We start from the raw sequence: 25,206 nt of genomic DNA, 5'->3' as shown, positions 1-25,206 counted from the left end.
ACTTCCGAATAGGAATGTCTTATCCCGCAAACCATTCCGAGAGCTTTATAGTTTTGGGTCTTACCCGTGATCCCCCTCCATCAATCAGGTGGTATGCCACTGCAGTTTATATCTTCCCTTGTATTTCCCCAGCCAGTCCAAAATTGGTTAGGGAAATTACCAGGTCTTTGAGGCTTGAGTTATTGCATCCCGGATCTGAAGGAATCTAAAGACATGCAAGCATGGGATATCATGGTGCTCACACAATTGCTCAACTGTCTTCACCCTGCCTTGTTTAAGAGATCACCCACCTTTTTCAGGCCAGTCACTTTCCAGCTGAGCCAACAGAACACAAGGCCTCCCAGTTTCAACAACAACGGGGATTGTTTGCATGGGCGTAGGTGCTGGAGATCATCCATAGGGGTTTAAAGTTTTGGGGTTTATCCCTAGTAGGGGTAAAGGTGATGCCAGATAATGGCGACGGTTTTAACGGAGTCCTCTTCCCATGCGTTTTCTGTTCCCCTTTTTAACGGGTTTATCCACTATCTAATGTTCTGGAGGGTGATGGTATTTCAGGAAGTTTGGAAGTGCAAGGCCCCCCCCCATTCCTATGCAGGGTGAGGGAATGATAGTCTATTTGTGCCCAGTTTTGATTCCAAATTAAGGAGGCAATGTGGGAATGGAGTGTCTTGAAAAAGGCCTTCAGGATACGGGTCTGAACCCTGCATAAGTAGTATAGGAACTTGGGTAGAACCACCATCCTGACCAAATGGGCCCTGTTCAAGAGGGAGAAGGGAACGTCCATCCTTTCTTCAAGTGAGTTGGTAATCTCCTGGAAAATAGGGGGGAATTTTTTTCCAAAAGAGTAAGGAGACTACAAGTTTCATTTCCAAGGGAAGCTTTTGTTGCAAATATAAATTAATTGATTCGTAGTCTATTTTTGGATTAGGAAACAATTATCTGGCGAAATCTGTCATAAAACCCTCCACCCGATATGACGAAACATTAAATGGTGAGTGTTCAAGCGTTTTAACGCACCTATTATTTTTTCCGCTATGCGGATTAACGACTTAAGTGTGAACATCGAGTGAGATATTCTCGCTGCTGCCCCCCTAGCGCTGAGCCTGGAGGTCGAGCATCCCGACTATGACCTGGACTCGGAGGACGAGACATTTGTAAACAAGCTGCGGCGGAAGGTGGACATCGACCTGATGCAGTTTGAGGAGATGATGGACCGACTCGAGAAGGGATGCGGCCAGCAGGTATCACCCATGCAGTACCACTATGAGACTTCCTAGAGGGGCACATTGGGATCTACAGATGAAATGCCCCTTACAAATGTCAATTATTGTCATTATTGCTATTATCCACAGCATCACCCTAAAAATCCTTGTCTGTTTGCATATTTAGTAAAATGGCCATCATATGTCTGTTTTAATGTTTATATATCTTCTAATGTTATTTGACTACTATATTTACCCAATAATTTCAGTGTGTAACGTGCGTGACGCCACTCCACGTCGACCAGCCCCCCTCATTAATAATCATGCGCAGGTGACATCTTCTAATTAGACCCAATCATGAGCTCGTGACGTCACTCGACATGGGGGTAGGGGGGGGCGCCTCCTCCACCCTCCTCAACGTCAACTTACAACCCTTACTACAAACGCAGAACCCTCATGTCACACGATCTCCATCACGCTATTGAGACATACAAGTAAAAAGGACGTCATGATGAACAAGGGATTATAACCTTTAAATGAAATGAGTCTGTCACCACGGCCTTACAAATTGCACACGAATTGATGCATTGAATATCACGTCGCGGTCTGATTTTCGCTTGCAAGTTTCAGATTTACTGAAATACACCCGTCCTTGTACGGGAAAAAGGCTAGTTATACTATAATCAGGCTAAACATAATCTGCCCGAACCAACTTGTGCTATGCAAAATGTATCATTTGCCATTGATTTATATTTTTGCAATATTTTCAAGTTTCTCGTGTGACAGTTGTTTTTGCTCTGATTTTTTTTGCTTCATCACTGTACTTTATTTCTTTTGTTTTACTTTCAGAAGTTGAGTAACGCAGCTCAATCTTTGTTTACACAGCTCCTAAACCCATTATATAACCCAAACAAGCTTGGTTTAAGTTTTTTGTTTAACCAGGTGAGAACTCAAGAGACTAGAATTGTCTCTTAGTCTACCAGTAGGGTGGGAAGGCACTAATGATTGCTAATTATAATTCCAATTGAGTAATTTGCTGTTAATTTGAAAATTTGGGCACACCGTACACAATGGCCTAGTCTTCCAAATGACATCAGGGTATCTTTAACGTCCCCTGTGAAGCGGACAGTGCTTATCGTTACGATTATTTCAATCTGCAGTATTAATCTTGGTAGCTACTGAATTCAGACCGGCAACTCACGGTAAACGCACTAGGCTGTGCTACCACGCAAACAATACTACCCACGGTACCACCCTCGGTACCATACACAGTGCCAGCCATGCAGTACCGCCCACACAGCACCATCAACCACAATCCACGCTGACACACCAGACATAACGGTACGTCCCTGACGGACCCTACACTGCAAATCAGCAGGAGGAAAGTCCCAGGAGGTTCCCTGTGCCATGATAACACGGGGGAAGGTCCCACGGGAGTTTCCATAGCAACGAGGCCACGGGAAAAATATTGCCAGATTATTTTATGGAGGAAAGGTCCCAGGAGAGCTCCTGTGTTGCGATAGAGTAGCAACAGGGCCCTGAGAGAACCACAGTCCTACCAGGGTGCAGCGATAGAGGCTCGGTAGATTCCGCACGCGACCAAGTAGATCCACAGGGGTCGGGAGGCATAGGATGTGAGAGGGTCAGGAGGCTGGCAGCCAAGCAGACCTGGTGCAGAGCCAAAGAGAAAGAACACAACAATAATAAGAAATAACACTATACAAGGATAAGCCATTAGGTCAGACAGTGTTGCAAACACAAATTGCACCAACTGCATGCAACGGAACAAAGGCAGACAAAGCATGGGACAATATGGCTCGTCTAATGGGGAGCAATGTTTTCAAGTCGAGCACAGTTTATGCAAATGAAATGCTCACGTTACATTTAGGTTAATAGATCAGCACGCTATAGAACGAGACCGAACAATAGAGAAGCAATACAAAATAAATTTGGAAAATAGTACCGAAGATAAATTAAATATTAATTATATCACGACTGTCCAAGTGATAATAACTAGTCCCTCTTCTGGAGGGGGGGGGGGATGAATCGTGTCCTCACTATCAGCTGGCATTTATTGCCATTTGATCGTTGGGAGAATTTGGAATGGTTACATATTCCGTGTAAGTAAATACTTCTGACCATGTTAGAACCCACTGAGACTACAAGCCTATTTTTATAAAGTAGATGTAGATTTTGGGCTTGAAATAAAAACTGATTTTTGAATCCAGAAAAAAACACAAGGCAGATCTGAAACACGGTAGTACCAATACCTCGGTTGTGGCTGATCATTGTTTTAATGCTGTGGGCACACACGAAATAGATTTTTCCAAGACGAAGGTACTCTGCAAACCCACTGGCTATCAACAAAGATTCGTTCATGAAGCCATCCAGATTTGTAAACAGACACAATTTGAACCGAGAAGATGGGTACAAACTGAGCAATCATTGGAAGGACATTATTAAACAGTTTAAGTCATAACTGGCTGTGATGCTTAGTTCCTACCTGCCGATGTTAGCAGTTATTTCCGACTCTCTGAGTTACATTACCATACTAATAGGGTTTTTACACTTTTTTCTGGCAACAAAACTGACACCTTTTGCACGGAATCATGTTTACATTAACCACAATACTTGCAGTCAAATGCAAACAAAAAACAATACTCTGATAATTTATGCATTGTGCTTGAAACTGATTGGTCCACACCAGAGACAGCTTTCTTTAGAGCCTAGTCTCATATGGTGTTCGACCAGATGACGCCAAAAGGGGCACAGTTCAAAGACAACGCATTATCAGAGTAATGAGAGCTCGGGGTGAGCAGCTACATAATGGGACCTCCTTTGCCAGTACCAAAATATATCAATAGGGTTTTTCCCCTTTTTTCTGGCAACAAAACTGACACCTTTTACAAGGAATCAGTTTTGTTGCCAGAAAAAGGGGAAATCCCCTATTAGTATATTTTGTTACTGGCAAAGGAGGTCCCATGATGTTACATTACCTTGTTAAATATCTTTACATTAACAGGCTAAATGTCTCACTAACAGCCACCGTTGACATGTTAATCTCTCTCAATACAATGGCTACCTCCACAGCTTCGGTGGTACCTGGTTTTCATCCTAATCTTACATTAACAGATTGACATGTTAATCCCCTCTTTTTTCACCTGATGATGATTGCTTGTGTTGCGATTGAAACGTCGTGATATTTTTTCTTTCTATCTACGTGGCTTTACCGAAAGACCCAAAGAATAACTTTACACTTGCCAATAAAACCACCTGATAACAGTGAACCACGCCAAACTGAAAATTCAATGATGGCATTGAAGTATTTACCTGACATTTTTTTCTGACTAATCTTGGCATAGACGTGTACTTCGATGTTATTTCCATACGCGAGGGATATAAAGATATGCAGTCTGTTAACATTTCGTGCACTACAGCCTTCACAGCAGAGGGGGCAGTGTTTAATCTGAAATTGGAGATTGCTTTTGGGGCAAGTGCTGTTAGCGCCTAATGAAGGCTGATATGGCACATGGGTGCGTGGCCAGCACCACACGCCTTTGTCTTGCGTGTGGCGATGTTTACACACCGAATCAGGTACTCGTTTAAGGCTGAGTCGATCTAGAGGAGGCCCAGGATCTGTTCAGATAATTGTGACTGTTACCAATAAGCGGGAATCGAACTCTGGTCCGCCGGGTTAGCAGCGCCGCGCCCAAACCTTTACACTCCCCGCAAGCCACCCATTTCAATGCCACCACGAGGCACCCTCCCGCAACCACCAGAAACACGTGGTTCTTGGAGCACAACACAGCTGGTTAACAGCTGCGGCCCACAGTGCACCCCCTGCTGCCATGGGACGAATGTCTTGCTCGTTTTGCAAACAAATGGGTCTCACTTCAAATTGCACTCTTTAAGCCTGATGCCTGTAATATTTTTTTTCTATAAAATTCCTGGAGCTTGTTGTTATAGATAGATTTTCATCGCGAGATGAGAAAAATGTGTATTGGAACACAGAAGCAATTGAAACTGATACGCATCTCCATTGTGAATCCTCATTTTTCAATGGTTTCGTATTTTGTCGGTGACCATTCCTGGGTCATACAAAGCAACAGTGCCATGAACAAACGTATTGGCTTCATCTGGAGAAATAGCGACACCCAGTGGCCACTGCTTCTCATTACTCTTGTCTAAACATTATTACTCTGCTTGTTTACCCAACATCAGTGGCGAGGGATATGTTCACCAGTCCTTGCCCCTTCACTAACCCACGTTGACTGTAGTGCAGTATGGTCAAATAACATCCATGGCCGAGAGATGTTTGTTAACATAATGGATGAATAATCTTTTTGAAAAGCTTGCATACATTTTGCGTCCAAACCTTTTCTAACGAACTTTGAATTGACTAGACAGCACTTATTGCATTCAGTAATTTGAAAAACCTTGGGTTGTTCTTTGATGCTGCTCCTCTTCCTCTCTCATTCCTCCTCCTTGGTTTCTTGCACCAGCTCCTCACACTCCCTGAGGCTCAGCTGCTGCTTCCCGGGGAGGACAGCCTCATCCGGGAGGTGTTTGAATACTGGCTGAAGAAGAGGAGGAAGAGCTCCGCCGACTCTCTCATCCCGACCATAAAACAGGAGCGGCGTGATGGCGGATCCTCCTCAAACAACCCCTACATCGCCTTCCGCCGACGCACAGAGAAGATGCAAACGAGAAAGGTGAGCACTAGGGCGACCACCGCACATACGCGAATATAAATGCACAACAACCGCTGTTCACTAAGTGACGGTGATGTCACCACGGCCCTTGTGCCAGGCTAAGTGTGCCTTGAGGCCCCGTGAAGTGTTGGGAGGCTTAATAGCAGGAGATTTATGAACAGATCCAGGTGCCATATGTTTACTGACAAATGACTGGCAGATGCACTACGTGTGCCCCTACTGTGCCAACTTGCTACGTTTTAGCTGCCTAGCATTCCACTTGTTGCGAGCATCGCTCCTTTGCCCTCCACTGTTCTCAGAGGGTGCCTGCCTCCAACTGCCCAGTAGCGTCTTTCATGAGCCTCCTAATCAGCTACACATCCTCCTGTACTCCATCAGTCCATCTCTTCTCCAGCCTGTGCCGTACCCATTTAGCCCCCTCTATCCAGCCAAACAGAAGCTACTTGGGCATGCAGTGGCTGGGCATACGGGCTACATGACCCAGCCAATGCAGCCTTGCCTGCCGGAGGAACTCTTTAATGGGAATGTGTCCAGACCTTTCAAGGATTTGTGAGCTCCTCACAAAATCCAGCCTGGTTAAACCCAGGATTGATCGTAGACATGCCAGCCTGAATGTTTCTAACCGGCACAGGTGTTTCATGAGAGGGGTCCACGTTTCACATGCATAGAGAAGGGAGGGCTTGGCTGTGGCCGAGAAGACCCGAAGTGGTGTGGAGCGACAGACCAGTTAGCTTCCACACAGCATTATGCAGCCGATGAAAAGATAATGCTGCCTAACTGATTCGGCGTGAAACCTCTACCATCAAACCGGAGCTGGTCATAAGCACACTGTCCAGGTTTGGAAAAAGCCTCCACCGTCTCCAATTGCTCAATCACCAATGGAGAGTTGAGGGGGTGGAGTGTTTGATGGCACAAAATACCCAGGCTGATGGTAAGACCCCACCTCTTCGTGGCACACTCCAGCTTCACCATCAGTGCCTCAAACTCCTCCTCTAAGTGAGCAGAAATAACCAGATCATCAGGATACGTAACATTGTTGACCAATAGAGAGCCATCCCTCGACCGCACCTGGATATCGATCAGCCTCCCGTTGTATCTGTACCAGATGGAAATTCCTCCGGTACAGCCATGGAAAGCTTTTCAGACTACTTGTGCAAAGATGATGTTAAATAATGTGGGAGCCAGAGAAATATCCCTGTCGCACCCCAAGGTGAACAGGGAATGGCTCCGACTCCTGGCCACATACCTTTACCCAGGCCTGCCCTCCATCTTGTAGCCCTTAATATTTGTGAGCATAGTCAGGGAATCCAAAAGCATGCACAAAGAACAGCCCAGAGCCTTGGGCTGTTGTTGCCTTAATAAGCCTTGACCAGGTGCACACACGCATACAGACATGTACTCGTTACCATACACACACAGACTAAGCTCGATAAAGTTGTTTGTTTTGTAGGACCGGTAATTGCATGGTACAAGAACGTCGACCAGTTTGCTGCACACACAGAAATGTCTAGCAGTAATGTGTCTAAAACTTTTAGCTGTTGTGGTGTAATGTTGAGTGTTGGAATTTCAATCAACTCACAGTGGATGGCTACGTTCTCTGTCCAACTGGCAGGCTGCCACCTAAATCGATGGGGTTGGCGAGTGTGCGGTTGAGCGATCTTCGTGCGGGCTTGTGTTTTCCCCCCGCAGAACCGTAAGAATGATGAGGCGTCATATGAGAAGATGCTAAAGCTGCGGCGAGACCTGAGCCGTGCCATCACCATCTTGGAGATGATCCGGCGACGCGAGCGCAATAAGCGCGAGTTGCTCCATCTTACCCTGGACATCGTTGAAAAGAGGTGGGTCCACGTCGTAAGCTCCTCGCTTGGAGTTTATCTCACTAGCACACCTTGCAGTGGAGCAGGCTGCTTGTTAGTTTTTCCATGTGTACACGCAGGGTTTAATTAATTTCAACCGGAAAATAGATTTGTGCCCAGCACACTACGTTCAGTAATACCTCTCATTGCTATGGCTGTGACTACTAATCATGTGTCTACTCCACTCTACAAGTGTTAGAAATGAGGCTCCTAAGTAAAACTGATTGCAATTATATATAGTAAGGTGTGCAAGCAGGAGAATTTTATCAAAACTAGCAGGAAGTACCTGGCTTTGCCCGGGGGAAAATATATATTTCAAAACTTGTCTTCTCTTAAAAACATAACATATACATACACAAATACTAAGCTATTGTGAAAGCCCGGCATTCCGTTTGTCCATTTGTCCGTCAACAAAATTATAAGAAGCTTGCAGTAGTCCTGAATCAAAAAGTAATAGAAAGTGGAGGGTAAAATGTTGATCTAAAAGGTTTTCAAAAATTGTCGACCCCCCCCCCTCCCACAAATCTTTTTACCCCCTCCAGCTAATTTTTATTTTGTAGGCATGTATATCTCCACACCCTACATACAATAGTCAATAGTATCTACAGAGTCTACAGTAGTTAGATACCGAATCTACAGTAGTATCTACAGACTCTACAGTAGCAACTACTAACTCTACAGCAGTTTTCACTGACTCTGAAGCAGTATCTCCTGACTCTACAGTAGTATCTACTGACTCTACAGTAGTATCTACTGACTCCACAGTAGTATCAACAGACTCTACAGTTGTATCTACAGACTCTACAGTAGTATCGACTGACTCTACAGTAGTATCTACTGACTCTACAGTAGTATCTACTGACACTACAGTAGTATCTACTGACTCTACAGTAGTATCTACTGACTCTACAGTAGTATCTACTGACTCTACAGTAGTATCTACTGACACTACAGTAGTATCTACTGACACTACAGTAGTATCTACTGACTCTACAGTAGTATCTACTGACTCCACAGTAGTATCAACAGACTCTACAGTTGTATCTACAGACTCTACAGTAGTATCGACTGACTCTACAGTAGTATCTACTGGCTCTACAGTAGTAAATACTGACTCTACAGTAGTATCTGCTGACTCTACAGTAGTATCTACAGACTCTACAGTAGTATATACTGACTCTACAGTAGTATCTACTAACTCTACAGTAGTATTTACTGGCTCTACAGTAGTATCTACTGACTATAGTAGTATCTACCGACTACAGTAGTGTCTAGTGACTCTACAGTAGTATCTACTGACTTTACAGTAGTATCTACTGACTCTACAGTCGTAACTACTGATGCTACAGTAGTATCTACTGACTCTACAGTAGTATCTACTGACTCTACAGTAGTATCTACTGACTCTACAGTAGTATCTACTGACTCTACAGTCGTAACTACTGACGCTACAGTCGTAACTACTGACGCTACAGTCGTATCTACTGACTCTACAGTAGTATCTACTGACTCTACAGTAGTATCTACTGACTTTACAGTAGTATCTACTGACTCTACAGTCGTAACTACTGACGCTACAGTCGTAACTACTGACGCTACAGTCGTATCTACTGACTCTACAGTAGTATCTACTGACTCTACAGTAGTATCTACTGACTTTACAGTAGTATCTACTGACTCTACAGTCGTAACTACTGACGCTACAGTAGTATCTACAGACTCTACAGTAGTATCTACTGACACTACAATAGTATCTACTGACACTACAGTAGTATCTACTGACTCTACAGTCGTAACTACTGACGCTACAGTAGTATCTACTGACTACAGTAGTATCTACCAACTCTACAGTAGTATCTACCAAGTCTACAGTAGTATCTACTGACTATAGTCTCTACTGACACTTTAGTAGTAACTGCACGCGTGGGGGTGGGGAGGACATCACACTGTTCAGGATTTACCTAAAATTTAGCCAACACAATCCCATTTTGGTTGGTAAATCAAAAAGACCGCGGCACAGAAAAATATTTCCCTTGTAGCCTACATAGACTAGAAGTGGATATCAGAGCTGCCTGCTGAAATCTACTAGTGAAATAGTGGTTGTGGCTCTGCATCTACATCAGCCATATTAAAGAGGAAGAAGACCACTGAGAGTAATATCCCTCACGTGATGTTCAAACTGTTTTTTTCACTCCCAGAGGATAAAAGAAGCCAAATTTAAGTGTAGGAACTCATTAAATGACGTAGTTTTTTGTCATTGGCGGCTGCACTGAGACCATCAAATAACAATTTAGGGATTTCAGCGGTGCTGGCTCGGTGCCTTTGACCTGCGAGCCACTTGGCCACATTGAAGACCTGGGATGTAATTCACAATCACAACACCTTGCTATTTCACGGTGTTTCCATCAGGCTGCACACAAACGCACGAATGTGCGGCATATGCGTGACGGCGATGTCCGTGATGCAGGAACACGGCCGGCGATTACGACGGCGCCATTCTGGGCGAACTGCTGGCCCAGACGCCAGCAGCCAAACCCGTGTACACTGGGCCCATGCTGCTCTACAACGGCAGCCAGTACCGGCACACTGAGCTCCTCAACAACCGGGTGAGTGCCTCCCCTCACACACTCCACCCCCATCCCACTGCCCCTTCATGGATGTGAGTCACACTGGCCGGATGCACATGCACATGGGTATGTGGACGTGGTGAGTTGAATGCTTAAAGAAAACATTTGTGGATATATCCATGAAGCGTTTATAACCAGGTAAGCACTCGAGACCAGATTAGCATGAGTTGCAAGCCTGACCTGTGTTATAAATATGACAAAACAAAAATAAAATTAAATACGTTAATTAAGTAAATGGATCCATGGGTCCTCCTTTGCCAGTATCAAAATATAAGAATAGGTTTTCCCCTTTTTTCTGGAAACAAAACAGGTGTTAAGATAATTAAACACCAAACTTAAACCTTTTGCAAGGAATCATGTCTGCATTAACCACACATACAATGCATATACTGTCAGAGCATGTTTTTTGTTTGCATTTTGCCACAAGTATATGTGGTTAATGCAGATATGATTCCTTGCAAAAGGTTTAAGTTTGGTGTTTTAACATCTTAACACCTGTTTAGTTACCAGAAAAAAGGGGAAAACCTATTCTTATATTTTCATACTTGCAAAGGAGGTCCCATGATGTAGCTGCTGACCCCAAGCTCTCATTACTCTGATAGTGCATTGTCTTTGTGCTGTTATTTCCACACAATGAGCCACTTCAGTGATCATTTGTGGCCAGGTCGCTTATGAAAAAGAGCTATATAGCTCAGTGGGCCTTATGTGGTAGAATAAAAATTGCTATACAGTGGTACCTCGGAGATCGAACTTAATTCGTTCCAAAACCGTGTTCGAACACCGAATCAATTTTCCCCATAAGAATGAATGGAAATAGCATTAATTGGTTCCCCACCCAAGGATGCTCCTATTATGGGCCATTTTTACACAAAGTTTACAATATAAAAATACAGTACAGTACAAAAAAGCATACAAAAAACAAGAAACACAGTTATAATTAATAGAATAAATTAACATTGAACTTCACTTTACCTCTAGTAAGGAGAGTGGATTGCTTGAGTGGAAGGTGGTGAGGAGGGGAGGAGGAGGTGTCAGTGTTGCTTGGAAGGGTAGTCCCCCTCCATAAAAACGTTGGGTAACTGCCCTTCTGGGGTTCTTTCTTTTCTTTGCCTTTTTTATAGCACTAACTGTGATTCACTTCATGGACTTTTTGCTAAAAACTGATCAAGATGTTGTGCGGGTCTGCACTGGGCGAGAGCTACGCGTAAACTGGGTCGTTTTCCTTTGTCTTGGTCGCCCTGGCTACTCGGCCCAAACAGGTCCTTTCCAGTTGTTCGACCTCCGAATTTTTGTTCGATGTCCGGGGCAAAAAATGGTCGAATTTTGTTCGATCACCGAATTGTTCGAGTTCTGGGGCATTCGATCTCAGAGGTTCTACTGTCTTCTTTTAGATATCAGAGTTAAAAAAAACATTGAAATGAGGAATACAAACATAAATGAACTCTGAATCAAGGTTAAATATTATATTTCTTCCAGAGCAACTCACCTAGGGCAGATGACCTCCAGAACAGAGCAATGTCAGAGGCCACAAATGCAGGCGACAACTGCCGCTACCATTGAACCGCTGCTCCCCCGCGCATTGCGTGGACCCTTTTATAACGCAGCAGTCAACATCTCCTGAGCCGCTATGATGGCCCCCGATCCTTAGTTGCAGGGCAATGACTTTAATACCATTTTGTCACTAATGCACCTTCGAGCTCGGGTTGCACAAACTGGGACGCACTGCCTTCAGCGTTTACATAGGGGTAGCTCGTCTCTTTCAATCTCTGCTGTCCCCATTCATTTATGCATATGTGGGTTTGTGCCACAGCTGCACTCTGATCTGGTCGGGAAGAGGCCACTTGCTGATGGGCCACGGCCCAAGCGGAAGTACGAGAAAAGGAAATACAAGACGCTGAGCGTGGGTGGGGGGACGCCCGTCGGGCCCCGCGGCTCCCCGCGAGGTCTTGGGACAGCCCCCCCTTCCTGCCCCGTGCGGGATGCAAACCAATATGACTTCCCCAGCTCGGAGGACGAGGCGCCACCCACGGTGAGTGAGGGGGTGAGTGAGCAAGCAAGAGAGTGGCGCAAAAGTGGACGAGTCAGTGGATGAGTGGATTATGAATAGCACGGTTGGCTACGTACAGTGCGGAAAAAGTTCAACATACATATACATACTGAGAGAGTGAAAGAGCGTGAGTGGGTGAGACCGAGAGAAAAGAGCGTGTGGGTGAGTGTATGAGTAGGGGAGAGGGTGAGTGTCAGTGAGTGGATGGCCCCTGTCCTCCAGAGACTGACAACTGCTTTTAGGATCAAATAAGCCATTTTCTTCTTGCTAAGCAGTTGCTGGCTGCAGATCGAACAGCAGGATGCAACAGCAGCCAGATGAAATACTCTGCATCCTCACTCCAGTGTGGTTAACGGTCCTATGGCATTCACAGGTTGGTCGATAGCCAGTGTGAATGGACAGTATTCATGTAATCCCTTTTTCGGGTGAGCGTCGCTAACGGCCAAATGTAAACGTTCTGTCCTGCGTCATGTGCTTACACAGCCAGGATATGGGGGCCGTCCAGAATGCATCCGCAAAATAGTTTCTCTTTTTTTCCCCCCGTTCTAGGTGAGCGCTTCGGCCTCGGAGGGGGAGGAGGAGGAGATGGACCCTGACGCGGTGTTTGTGTTCCGCCGTGCGGCTGGGTGCAGCTACCTTGCAGTGAGTGATGTTCAGAGACAAACACATTTGTCATTGCACGCGCACGATTTTGCCGACGCTCATACTCCAAGCTTGGACTTCCATGTTAGTTCGCGTGTAAAGAATTTCTTTTCTCAAGCTCCGCGAAATTTTGTGGGTATCTTATGTGGAACCGTCGTATCTAATTGCTAAATTTCGTTGTCAGAATAGTTTTTCATTCGACAGCAGTAAGCTGAAACAATAATTCGTGTGTTAAGTGCTTTGAAAGCATCCAAACGTGAACATTTAATTTGTTTGCCTGTGTCAAGTGGTGGAGTGTCCACCACTGGGTCATTAAGTGGCTTAACCCAAAAATAGTGACGCATCAAAATATTGGTTTTGAAAACCTATGTGGCAAAGCCGGACTGTCGTATTGACCATTTTGACTTTTACCACCTGTTTCCCCCCTCCAGCCGCGACCCTTGCGAGGGAAGGACGCCGACTCGGCAGGGCGATGGGAATTCGGCGGAGCCTTCGACGGCGAGGAATTCCCGCCCGGCGCTCGACGGCGCACCGATTCAAGCGTCGGTGTGGCCATTGCTTCGCCGGCGGTGGGGGCTTTCGTGTCCGCATCAGTAGAGGGGAGCAGGCTCCCGATGTCACCGCCGCGGCTCGCGGGGCCTGGCCAGCAGACGCCATACTACCTGGCCTCACTGCGCCATCCTCATCGCATCGTGGGGCTGGCACGCAGGCGTGTGGGCCGGGGCGGAAGGTGGGTGCTGTGAAACTGATGTGACAGAAACTGCCCTCTTAACAGCCGCCCTTCCAGCAGTCTATCTCTTGACACATGGTGCACATTGTTTTTTGAGAAAACAGGTTCTTCACCTCATGCTGAAAGAACAATTGTATTACATTAGAATCTGATAACGTTTATGCAAAAAGTCTATCATCAAGAAACCCCCCCCCCCGTGTCCCCGCACACCACCTGTCATCGTATCCGCCATGTTCTGTCTTTTGCTCAAGTCTACCGTGTTTGAACGTAATGCAGCCAGATGAGCTGGATTTTCTAATGGGGCCTGGCATTGCTTGACACTTGACCCTATGCCCAACTGCCCCACCTCCTGTTCTCTCTCCCCCCACCTCCTGCTCCCTCTACTCCATCTCCTTCTATCCCAGTTCATCTGGTCACCGACGTGTCCGAATATTAAAAAAAATAAACTAATCACTCATCAATCATTGATGTCCTCATGTGAAATGCTCCAAAAGTGGGTGTCCTAGGAAATAATCTGACCACTCAATGATTTTTGGCATTTGACATACAAGCTGCTTAATTTTCTATGTAAGATTATATTTAAATGTTCTTTTAAATTATTTTACCATCGGACCTTTTTCCACAACACCTCCAATTCTGACCTCCCTTACGTCTGTAAGATTCCTATAATTGACACAAGCTTGATATTTTTTCCTGAAGAGTCCTTAATTTTTATTGGGTCTTTTTGTAAAGTCACGTAGATTTGTTAAAAGTATATACAAAATAAACAAAAAACTGCAACGTTTCAATCCACTTCGTTTATGCACCTAGGTTTACGTCCATTTTAAACCTTTAAAAACAGCCTGCTTTCGGCAGTTTTCCCCCTCTTTTTTTCCTCCTGCTGACGATCGCTTGTGTTGTGATCTAAACGGCGTAGCTTTATTTATTTTAACCTGTCTACGCGACTTTACCGAAAGAGCCAAAGAATATGAATTCTTGCTCGGTGGCCGTTGCCTTTCTGATCAAATTGCGATTACAAATATGTTTAACTGACACTTTGCATCTCCAGGTCACATCTTCAATACTGAAATCCAGCCTTGTGACACCACTATTCACCTGCCTCTTGACCTGATCTGATAAAAATTAAAAAATCCTTCTAATCTCAAATTTTGAAGTCCTAACCTTGTTCTCCACGTGAAAAATTTCCGCTGGTGATGGTGCTGGATGGCCTGCCTGCCTTGCAGGGAACTCCATTGCCAAACTGATAGCCCACATTCAACATTTCACTTGTAGAGGAATCCATCCCCCCGTGATAAAGGTGGCGCTTCAGACAACCCTAACGATTACCGCCCTATCTCAAGCCTCTCCAAACCCTAACTCTGCCCTATTCTATCCTATGCAATCTGTCTTTCAAGAAATTATATAGCAGTCTCTGCTATACTCTACTCTTGATATCTCAACAGTCTGGAATCTCTTCCTCGTCCCAACCTTTTTCTTGATTTGTCTAAAGTGTTTGACACTGGATCACGCTGGAATGTAGCAAAGGCTAAAATGCTGACATTTTTCATATTGTTTAATCCACTGGTTTTGCAATTACTTATCTGACCCATTTCAAATTGTCTCCATCAATACACCTCACAGTAGAGAACCCCCCTTACTAAGGGAGTGTCTTTGATCTGTGCTTGGCCCAATCCCATTTGTTACGTATGTCAATCAAGGCATCTGCTAATCTGCACTATGTGATATTTATCTTTTTGCTGATGATAGCCCTCATCGAACCCTGGAAGTTCTATGGAGGAGTTAAAACAGCACAACAGGATTTCGATAATTCCTGAACTTACTGCCCTAAAACTGATCCTCCATGCTAAGAAGACCAATATATAATGCTCCAGCTGCCCTAAACCTATTTTTGCCACCGATGCACATTGTGGCTCTCAACTCGCACCCTATTTAGTAGGTTTGCAACATTAAATCTCTCGGCATTATCCTGTACTCGATACTATCTTTCAAGACCCACATTAATCATATGGCTTTCAAGATAAAAAAAAAACTAAATTGGATTCCTATACAGAAATGCTGCATTCCACCACGACTCCGTCTGAATACTGTTAAAGCCACCATCCTGTCAATATTTGATTATTGTGACGCCATCTCTTGCCTAGCTCTTTAAACCTACCTTAAAACGTCTTGTTCCATGATACCCCCCCCCCCCTATCTGTGTTGCCGTTGACAACTCCTATAGAACCCATTGTTGCAAGCTGAACATCAACTCATCTGTCCCACCTAGATATCTTATGAGACCCACTGAACCGTCTTCATCCTAAACAAATCCCTCAATTGCCTAAAGGACCACTTAATTCATCTCGCTTCCTCCCGTAGCCTCAGAAGTCTCTCTATTCCTACAAAGAAAGTATTTCCGCACTGCTTTTCCGCATTTCTGGAATACCCTTGCGGCTCATTTACAGCTTAGTTTCCTCCCTTCACTTCCCCTATTTATGTATCTCTCAACACACAGAGCTTACTTGCACCTGAACCCAACATTGTTATGACACCTCTTGCTCTAAAATCTTCACAGTTTTTTATTTGTTGTATTGACAACTGTTAAACACCTCCTTTGTTCGTTGTGCAATATTCTTTATGGACCCTGTTTTATTCGTTCTCTGCAATGTTGATGTTTGTTTGTTTTGTTGTTGCTATGGTTATGCAACATGTTTTTCCCATATAAAATAAGCGGAAACTGGTTAAATGGGATCATCCATGTAGCAAATCTAAATAAACTTAAACTTCTCATCTTCCCTCTTAACACCTTACGTAGAATGCTGCTCGACCGCTTACACACGCCGCTGGACAAGCTGCTGCAGCAGCTGAACCCCGACGACCTGCCAGGGTGTGGGAGCCCCCTAGGAGACGATAACGGAGCCTCCTCTCCCCCCCATGCTGCCGCCTCTTCATTATCGCCCGCAAGACGGGCCCCAGCGACCACCAGCCTCCATCCCACTTCCTGCGGTATGTATGTTGAACGTCTTTTGCACGGAACGTAGTCAACCGTGCTAATTAGAGGTGCTTTCCTTGTGTGGCTGTCGTTTGTAGAGATGTGTGCTTACTTTTAAGGTCTGTGCTTCCTCTGTGAGGCTATTGTGTGTTTCCTGTGCAAGGCCCTTGTGTGCGCCCACCCTGTTTGAACAGGGGGTCTCTCTGGTCAGTCTGTCAACAGGTAATACAGTAGTATCGCGATCGTTCTTGGAGCTTCATTCACAGATTGAGACTTCGGATATTTAATAACTTGGGACATTAGTACTCTGAGGATGCATTCCCAGCCTTCATAACTTATGTTTTACTATAAACACTTCTTAACTAACCATTAATAGTGTCAACAAAGATAATTTATATTGAACATAATATATTTTATACTGTACAGTGTTACAATAAAAAAAACGACGCAAAAGAAACCGTGTACTGTAACATATATTCACTTGCCAGTGTCGTCTTTGGTGCTGTCATAAGGTTGCATTGCCCACCCAACACCATAGCTCCTTACATGCTTCAGTGGACGAAGGGATTTTGGAGTTGTGGGGAGTGCGATGATTGGCCGAGATTAATGTAAACAAACCTTCTCAAAAATCTATTTTTATATAATTATATTATTTATATGGTATTGTAGATCTACAAATGTATTCATTTCGGGTTTTTTTTTATTAGAAATTTTTAGCTTTCTGTGTTAAGTAATGATAATAAATCCAATGTTCGTTATGCTAAAACTTCGTTTATAGAATATACGTATATCAAGGTATCATTGTACAATGATAGATGATCCTAAGTATGCGTGTGAATTTTCGCGTGCTGGTGTGTGAGTGATAATGGCAGTACAATCAGATATCCTAGTGCGCAAAGAACCATGCGGAGATACATGCTTAGAATTACAATGAGCGACAACAAAATAAATATGAAGCATATGCAGGTTGAAATAATTCAAACTGTTAAGATAAGTAAGTCTGCCTGAGTAGAACATGTAACCACTCACAGGAATGATGGACAATAGTCATAATCAGTAACGTAGTAGCAGCCAAGGAATGTTACGCGTCCAAGAGGACCGCCACCAGACAGGAGGTGGATCGATCAAATCGGCTTGTGTGTGTGGGTGCAAGTGGATCATTACATTGCGAGATCATGAGAGGCCGTGGCTTGGGGGAAGCCTTCATCCAGCGGTGAATTGACCACGTCTGATGATGATGCACAGCACTCGCCCTGCAAGGCTGATATAGGCACGCGTCTTTTTTGTGGCGGTGTCTCCGTCACAGATCGCCTGATGCCGGAGGATCTGATGGCTGCGATCCGTGCTTGCCGCTGGCGCCACTTCAGGCCTCGGTCCCTGGCCTCCCCGTGCGGCGGAGTTCCACCCGCGCCTCTGCCGGGGCCTCCACAGGGCGGCACGGTGCTCGCGGTTGCCTGCCCACGCACCTTGGCGCCTCGTTGCACAGGTCCGCACCTCCTCCGCTCGCTCCTTCGCCACTCACCCCCTGGACTAAGAACAGCCTGTGCCATAGATGTCTGTGCTTCTGTGGTGTAATGGCTGTAATCCACCTGAGTATATTTAGGCAACCATTGCTGGCAACCTTCAATGGCAGTGGTTGCCCAAACTCTGGACCAATCTGATCGCAGCGCCCTCTAGTGGGCAACTGGGATGGCGAGAGCCAACCAGGTCACAGAACTCAAGTGACTATCGTCTGATGTCAAGCCATTTCTCTTCATTTGAAAAAAATCTGATATTAGGTCACAGCATGCGTGGAATCTGGATGACATGGTGTGGTGAGAAGATGTGTCAAGTTGCATGATGGTGTAATGAGCGTGATTGGCCTATGAGCCATTTCGGCAGATTAATTTAATCAACATTCATTTACAACCTCTAGACCAGGGGTCCTCAAACTACGGCCCGCGGGCCACATGCGGCCCACCGAGGGCATTTATCCGGCCCATGGTCACTAATTGGGCTGCGCTTGTGAGCACTAATTGGGCTGCGCTGGTGAGCACTCATTGGGCTGCGATCTGTGAACAAAACTGCAGGTGTAATTAACTTTTTAATGGCACCCGCACCAGTGTGAGCCTGGGGTAAAAGCGGAGTTCCCCCAATCAGACTGCATTGATGGGCAGTGCAGTCTGTATGTCTCTGTGTGGGCAAAGTTATTGCTGGTATATTGTTTTTGTAGCGCTGTATATATATTGGTATTTTACTAATAGCAATTTTGACTCCCTAGGAAACAATGATGTCAAGAAAGAGAAAAATTTACTCGGAGTGTAGGATATTCAAAAAACAGTGGACTTATGATTACTTTTTCATGCAGTAGAAGGAAAGAGCTGTGTGTCTGATATGCCAGAATATAGTGTCTGTGTTCAAAGAATACAATTTACGTCGACACTATGAAACTCAACATAAAGATAAATATGATTGTTTGGTCGGAGAAGTGAGAAAAGATAAAATATAAAAACTGAAAAATACATTAACAACTCAGCAAAATACTTTTGTGAAGCAGAAGCAGCTAAATATTTCATCACTGCGAGCAAGTTTTCAAGTTGCCAAGCTAATAGTGTGCACTGGCAGACCATTCGTTGAGGGAGAATTTGTTAAAGAATGCCTTCTTTCTGTTGCCAAAGAGATGTGTCCAGAGAAGGCCGATTTATTTAGTACAGTGAGTCTTTCAGGACCTACAATTACACGGAGGATTGAAGAAATGGGAGACAATTTCCATCAGCATTTGCAAAACTCCACAAAAAAAACTTTCCTATTTTTCCTTGGCACTCGACGAAAGAAATGATGTTCGTGATTCTGCACAACTTCTAATTTTTATTCGTGGGACGAATGACTATTTCAAAGTCACAGAAGAGCTTGCTGCACTGCAAAGCATCAAAGGAACAACTACAGGAGAGGATATCTATGAAAAGGTTTGCCAAACTGTGAATGGTTTGGAGCTGAACTGGGCTAAACTAGTCAGTGTGACAACTGATGGTGCTCCTAGCATGGTGGGGTCTAAGAAAGGAGTAATTGCTCGCATTAACCAAGAGATGGACAAACATAACCATTCTCATCCAATAGCCATACACTGCCTCATCCACCAACAAGTGCTGTGTAGTAAATCACTGAAGTGGGACTGTTAACTTCATTAGAGCTCATGCACTAAACCACAGACAATGTCAGGAATTTCTGTCTGAGCTAAATGTTGACTATGAAGATGTTCTGTACCACACAGAAGTCCGTTGGCTGAGTCGAGGGAGAGTTTTGAAACGGTTCTATGACTTACTTCCACAGATTACAGCTTTTCTGTTTTCAAAAAACAAAGAAGTACCAGAGCTCAATGATGCAGAATGGAAATGGCACCTTGCCTTTCTGACAAATGTAACAGAGCTACTCAACAGTTTCAATGTGCAACTTCAAGGAAAGGGGAAGCTCATCTGTGATGTGCAATCACATGTCAAAGCATTTGAAGTAAAATTAGGCCTCCTCATCAAACAAGTGAAGGAGGAAAACTTCTGCCATCTCCCCACAACTCAAAATCTGTTAGCGGAAAAACCATTGGTTGCATTCCCAAACAAAACTGGAAAAATTGCAAAAGGAGTTCCAATTTAGATTTAAAGAGCTTCATCTCCATGAACAGGACATACAGCTTTTCCGTAACCCATTTTCTATTGACATTGAAAATGTGGATACAATTTACCAAATGGAACTGGCTGAACTGCAGAATTGTGACTCTCTGAAAGACGCATTCAAGTCAAGCAGCCTTCATAATTTCTATGCATTTCTCCCCTCTGAGACATAGCCTCATCTCGGGAACCATGCACTCAAAATGGCAACCATCTTTGGCAGCGCTTATGTCTGAGAACAAACTTTTTCCAGAATGAAACATTTGAAATCTCCAACCAGATCTAGACTAACGGGTACACACTTGCATCACTTGTTACGACTAGCAGTGACAAATATGGAACCGGACATTGACCATCTCATTAGCCAAAAGCAGGCCCATAGTTCCCATTGAAATACTGGCAAGTTTGTTGATTTAACTTTACTTGTTCTTCATTTTAAATATTGTATTTGTTCCCGTTTTGTTTCTTCACTTCAAAATAAGATATATGCAGTGTGCATAGGAATTTGTTCATAGTTTTTTTTAACTATAGTCCGGCCCTCCAACGGTCTGAGGGACAGTGAACTGGCCCCCTGTTTAAAAAGTTTGAGGACCCCTGCTCTAGACCCATCGCTGTGAAGCAAACAGTGCAGTGATTTACAAAAGAGATATCTCACTCTGTTTCTTTGCCACAGTTGGTTATGGTTTACATGTTGCTGGTGCCAATTGCTGGAAATGATTGCAATAAAGTTTCCCAAGTAGATAGTAGCCTTCAAGTTGCCACTGTCGGTCGTGTGTGTAGGCTTCACGCTGGAGCACTACCACAACCACCTGGTGCAGCTGCAGCGGCAGCAGCAGGAAGCAATGCAGACGTCAGGTCCGGTGCAGGGTAGCAGCGCACAGGTGGGGATCGGCACGCACCGCCGCGTCTCACCCCCAGACTACCCTTCACTGCCACCGTCCGACACTCGCACGACCACACAACTACTGCTGTTACACGCACACGACCTGTACGGCCGCCGTCGCACAAGACTATACCACTGAGGTCGTACGAGCCCGCACCGTGTACCACTAGATTTCCACATGATTATCCTAATGCTCCTCCACTGCCTGCTACTCCTGCCCGCTTCATACAGTCGTCGCGGACTCTGGACTCGGAGAGCGCACAGTTCGCCGTGTCGGCCGTGCTGGGGGGTGCGGAGTCTGTGGCCCCCCCGCCTGTGGCAGCGGTGGCGCGAGCGGTTGTGGCTGCGGTGGGGGGGGTGCGTGGCCGCTCCCCCAAGGAGGTGGAGGGCGGCGTCGTCCTGCCCCCCCCCACGCAGGTCAACGGGATCCTACAGCCTCGAGGTGAGCCTCTCCGCCAGGTTTCCATTCACTCGCTCAAAGACAAGTGGCGTTTGTCCAATAAACAGTGGTTTGGAAAGTGTATAGGAAGGATAGCGATGTACACGCTTTATGGACAACGAATCCCACTTTTGTTTTCTATAGAAATGCCCCTGAGTGTTTGACCGTGTACGGCTGAGGTCAATTCGGCCTCAAATTAATACCTGGTGTGTAAACATCGCCTCTAGGAGACAAAGGCGGTCGGGCGTGGTGCTGGCCACCCCACCCCCTGGTGTGCCGTACCGACCTTTCTGAGGTGCTTGCTAACAGCACTTGCCTCGAAGGTCTGTTAAGGCTATACGTTTGTTCTTTGTTTTTGTGCGTCCGCGTTTTCTTGTAGGAATGTGCAAGCTACCTGTTCCATCCGGCACCGCCGTGGGTACCATGATCGAGCTGGTTGGCCATCGGCTCTCGAGACCCTCCATGCCGCCGTCCCTCTCCACCAGCGTCACCAGTGTCGCCACCATCGTCACCTCCGCTGCGCACGACCAGCCAGTGCTCTGCGCTGCCGCGGTGCCTACGGGTGGCCTCGCGAAGTCGCCGCACCTCAACGGCATCCAGGCGGTGCCGGTGGTGCTTGCGCACGCGCCCGCCCGGCCAGGCAGTGCCCCCCTGCTGCTCAACGCTCGGACTTTGGCGGAGTCGCAGACCGCGGCCAGCGGTAGGACTTTAACGCCCAGCACGGTGGTGACACTGCCCTCAACCCCGCCGCCTCCACCTCCTCAGCAGCAGCTGAAGCTGCCATCGCACGGCCTGGGCGTGAGTGGGCCGGTACCTAAGGTGGCGGCCCCGCTGCCTGTAGACGGCCTGGCTTCCAGGTGAAGGAACGCGGCTCGCCAGCCCCTCGTTTGGTGACCCCGTGAGCGTCTTGTCATCAGCAATAAGCAGTGCGTGCCGCGCCATGCTAGGACATGACAGCATTTTTATGGATGGACTGTGATGTGTGTGTTAAAAGAAAAAAAAATATTTTCCATTTTATTAACTTATTTCAATAAAGAAAATTGGCATTTGTGCTCTATGGTCTAAAACTCAAAACAAACTTTCGAGAGTTAATTTATTTCTGGCTCTGCCTCCTGCAGTAAGACTCGAGGAGTAGACTGCCACTTTTAAGGTGTCAGACATCCCAGTGGCAACAGAAGGAATGTGACAGATGTTTGTGCGAGATCGTTTTTGTCGATGCCTGCAGGAGGATCTACCACCTGCAACTACCCCGGTTTTGTTACAGGAGCTGCTAAGAGATTAAAATGATATGAAATAAATAAATAAAAATTACAAAAAGGAAAAAAAATGTTAGAAAATATTTAAAATCCATAATGTTACTTGAACGCTAAACATTTACTGTTGAGATTTGCACTTGTTTCAATGTGAAAATGACATTAAGAGTATTTAATATTGCGCTGCATATTGATTGGTCATCGGATAGATTCCCTCAATCGGGAAGGTGGTGATGACGGTCTCATCACCCTTGTGAAATTCCCAAGCGCAAACTGCAACTTTGAGCCGTGGAACGTCATGATCATGATTATAAAGATTTCTCAAGCATAAAAACAATTGTACATTTGACTGTCTGTAAATGTCCCAGTGAACTACACAAAGGGTATTTTCCCCGCACCCGCCCCCTACCCTCCAAATGTTGGGCTAATTGTGAAATTCAGAGACTTGTCTGTAAATTGGGGTGGAATTGTTTAGTACAAAAGAGAAAAATCGCAGCCATTTTCGGTCCACGATCGGTGTCTTCATTGCCCTTTGGTTACATTTGGTCTAACCTGCAAAAAAGTGGCCAAATGAATGCGAACTTTGAGGCTTGCGTGGTGTTTTAACACAAGAGACTTTGGCTTTTTCTCATTTTAATCAGATCACATGATTTCTATTTTACCATTTTATGAATACGTCATACATTCTTAAGGGATTAATTGTGTGAAATATTCCTCCCTTTACAGTATCACCCCCCCCCCCCCCCCCACCATTCAATATTGCCATGTTTTTAGTAGGCAAGGTGCGCAGCATCACAGAATGACTCATGTTTGTTATAAGACAGATCATCTTTATCTGGCTGCTAATGAGTTTGACATGCATGCTTTTTTATACACGCACTCGTAATTCAATGTTTTTTGACCAGACATTCCTTTTATGAACGTCCTTGATGCAAAAAAACTTAAGACGAACAACAAGCTGAAAAAACATGAGAAAACCCCGTCAGAAATAAGAGGAAATATTTGCATCAATTTTTTTTTCCAGTTGGACTGAGACTGGAGTCTGAATTCCGAAGCGGAAGGAAACACTCTCTTCAGTGAAGAGTTCTCGCGAGCGATTCAACCGCGAGGGTTACCGTTACTACTGTATGCTGGTCATGTTTCTGGAGTTTTTGTTTTTGTTACTTTCCGTTTTGTATGTTTGAAATAAACCCAAAGCATTACACAATGCCATATGGTTTCCCTTTGTGTGGAGGTCGGAGCGGGGAGGTGTGGGGGAGTTATTCATGCATTTGTTGTGCTCTCCTTTAGAGGAGGTTTGAGCCTTTTGGTGTGTGATGGAGGTGTATCTCTCCATTCTCTTCTACCACGTCCACTCATGGTTGTCCTGGCACTCGCGAGATGAAATATGGACAACTCGACTGCAAGAAACTTAATACAGTTTTATAATCGTCATAAGGGGCCGTCCATAAATGACGTCATGCACCTGGCAGGGAGGGTCAGACATTTGTGACGATGTGTAACGAGGGGAGGGGTTTGACAAATGTGACGTCACATCAAGATGCGCAATTTTAAATAAATATATAATTGTTATAACTACACAATTTTTTAAAATTAATTTTCATTATTAACTATTTGATTATTTAAATTTACAAAGGTCACCTTTCATTTATTCCATGAAGGAGCATTTTGCTTCTCCATGGGGGAATGGAGAAGCATACTTTTTTTTTATGATTTGTATTAAACATTTTTATTCTAATGATTCTACCAGGGCTTTTCATTCTGTGGAATGAATGTGTTATAATTGTACTCCATTTTTATTCGTTCTACTACAAAGTTTCAATTATTTTTTATAGTTATAATTACTTTTAATATTTTATAATTAGAAGATAATTTCAATATAATATTCTGAACATCTGCAGTTTTAGGTAAACGTTGAATATTTTCTAGTGAATTTTATGCTAAATTTAAGCTTTCCAACGCCTTTTTAATACGTGTTTTCTCCAACATCAGAGTGCAGCGCCACATTAAATACGCACTACAATGACAATAGTTTAAAGCGATTTGAAGCATGTTTTATTTTTCGAAATGGAAATATGGTTTTGGGGAGGGGGCAGAGCTTTGACGTCATATTTGAGGTGGGGTCTGACTTTTTGTGACGACGGGGGGCAGGGATCAAAAATCATCCAAAATCGCGTGACGTAATTTTGGACTGCCCCTGTAC

The 25,206-nt window shown here is 44.9% G+C and overlaps 1 protein-coding gene across 2 annotated transcripts in view; it reads left to right on the top strand.

Annotated features, from left to right (window-relative positions):
* LOC144724393 (enhancer of polycomb homolog 1-like) overlaps positions 1-24,210 on the top strand; it is a 42,679-nt gene extending 18,469 nt beyond the window's left edge. For both annotated transcript variants that reach the window (XM_078603486.1, XM_078603493.1), the window contains 13 exons: positions 1,096-1,241; positions 5,705-5,914; positions 7,604-7,752; positions 10,238-10,376; positions 12,208-12,426; positions 12,994-13,086; positions 13,518-13,816; positions 16,611-16,801; positions 18,094-18,273; positions 21,209-21,309; positions 21,543-21,753; positions 22,130-22,607; positions 24,028-24,210. In XM_078603486.1, the coding sequence (XP_078459612.1) occupies positions 1,096-1,241; positions 5,705-5,914; positions 7,604-7,752; positions 10,238-10,376; positions 12,208-12,426; positions 12,994-13,086; positions 13,518-13,816; positions 16,611-16,801; positions 18,094-18,273; positions 21,209-21,309; positions 21,543-21,753; positions 22,130-22,607; positions 24,028-24,049 (2,438 nt within the window). In that variant the 3' untranslated portion in view covers positions 24,050-24,210. The remainder of the gene's footprint in view (positions 1-1,095; positions 1,242-5,704; positions 5,915-7,603; positions 7,753-10,237; positions 10,377-12,207; positions 12,427-12,993; positions 13,087-13,517; positions 13,817-16,610; positions 16,802-18,093; positions 18,274-21,208; positions 21,310-21,542; positions 21,754-22,129; positions 22,608-24,027) is intronic.
* The last annotated feature ends 996 nt before the right edge of the window (positions 24,211-25,206 follow it).

This window comes from Lampetra planeri, chromosome 2, assembly GCF_965212315.1.
Source record: "Lampetra planeri chromosome 2, kcLamPlan1.2.h2, whole genome shotgun sequence".
Taxonomy (NCBI): domain Eukaryota; kingdom Metazoa; phylum Chordata; class Hyperoartia; order Petromyzontiformes; family Petromyzontidae; genus Lampetra; species Lampetra planeri.
The sequence above is the reverse complement of the archived record's forward strand: the minus strand, read 5'-3'. Positions and strand labels throughout refer to the sequence as shown.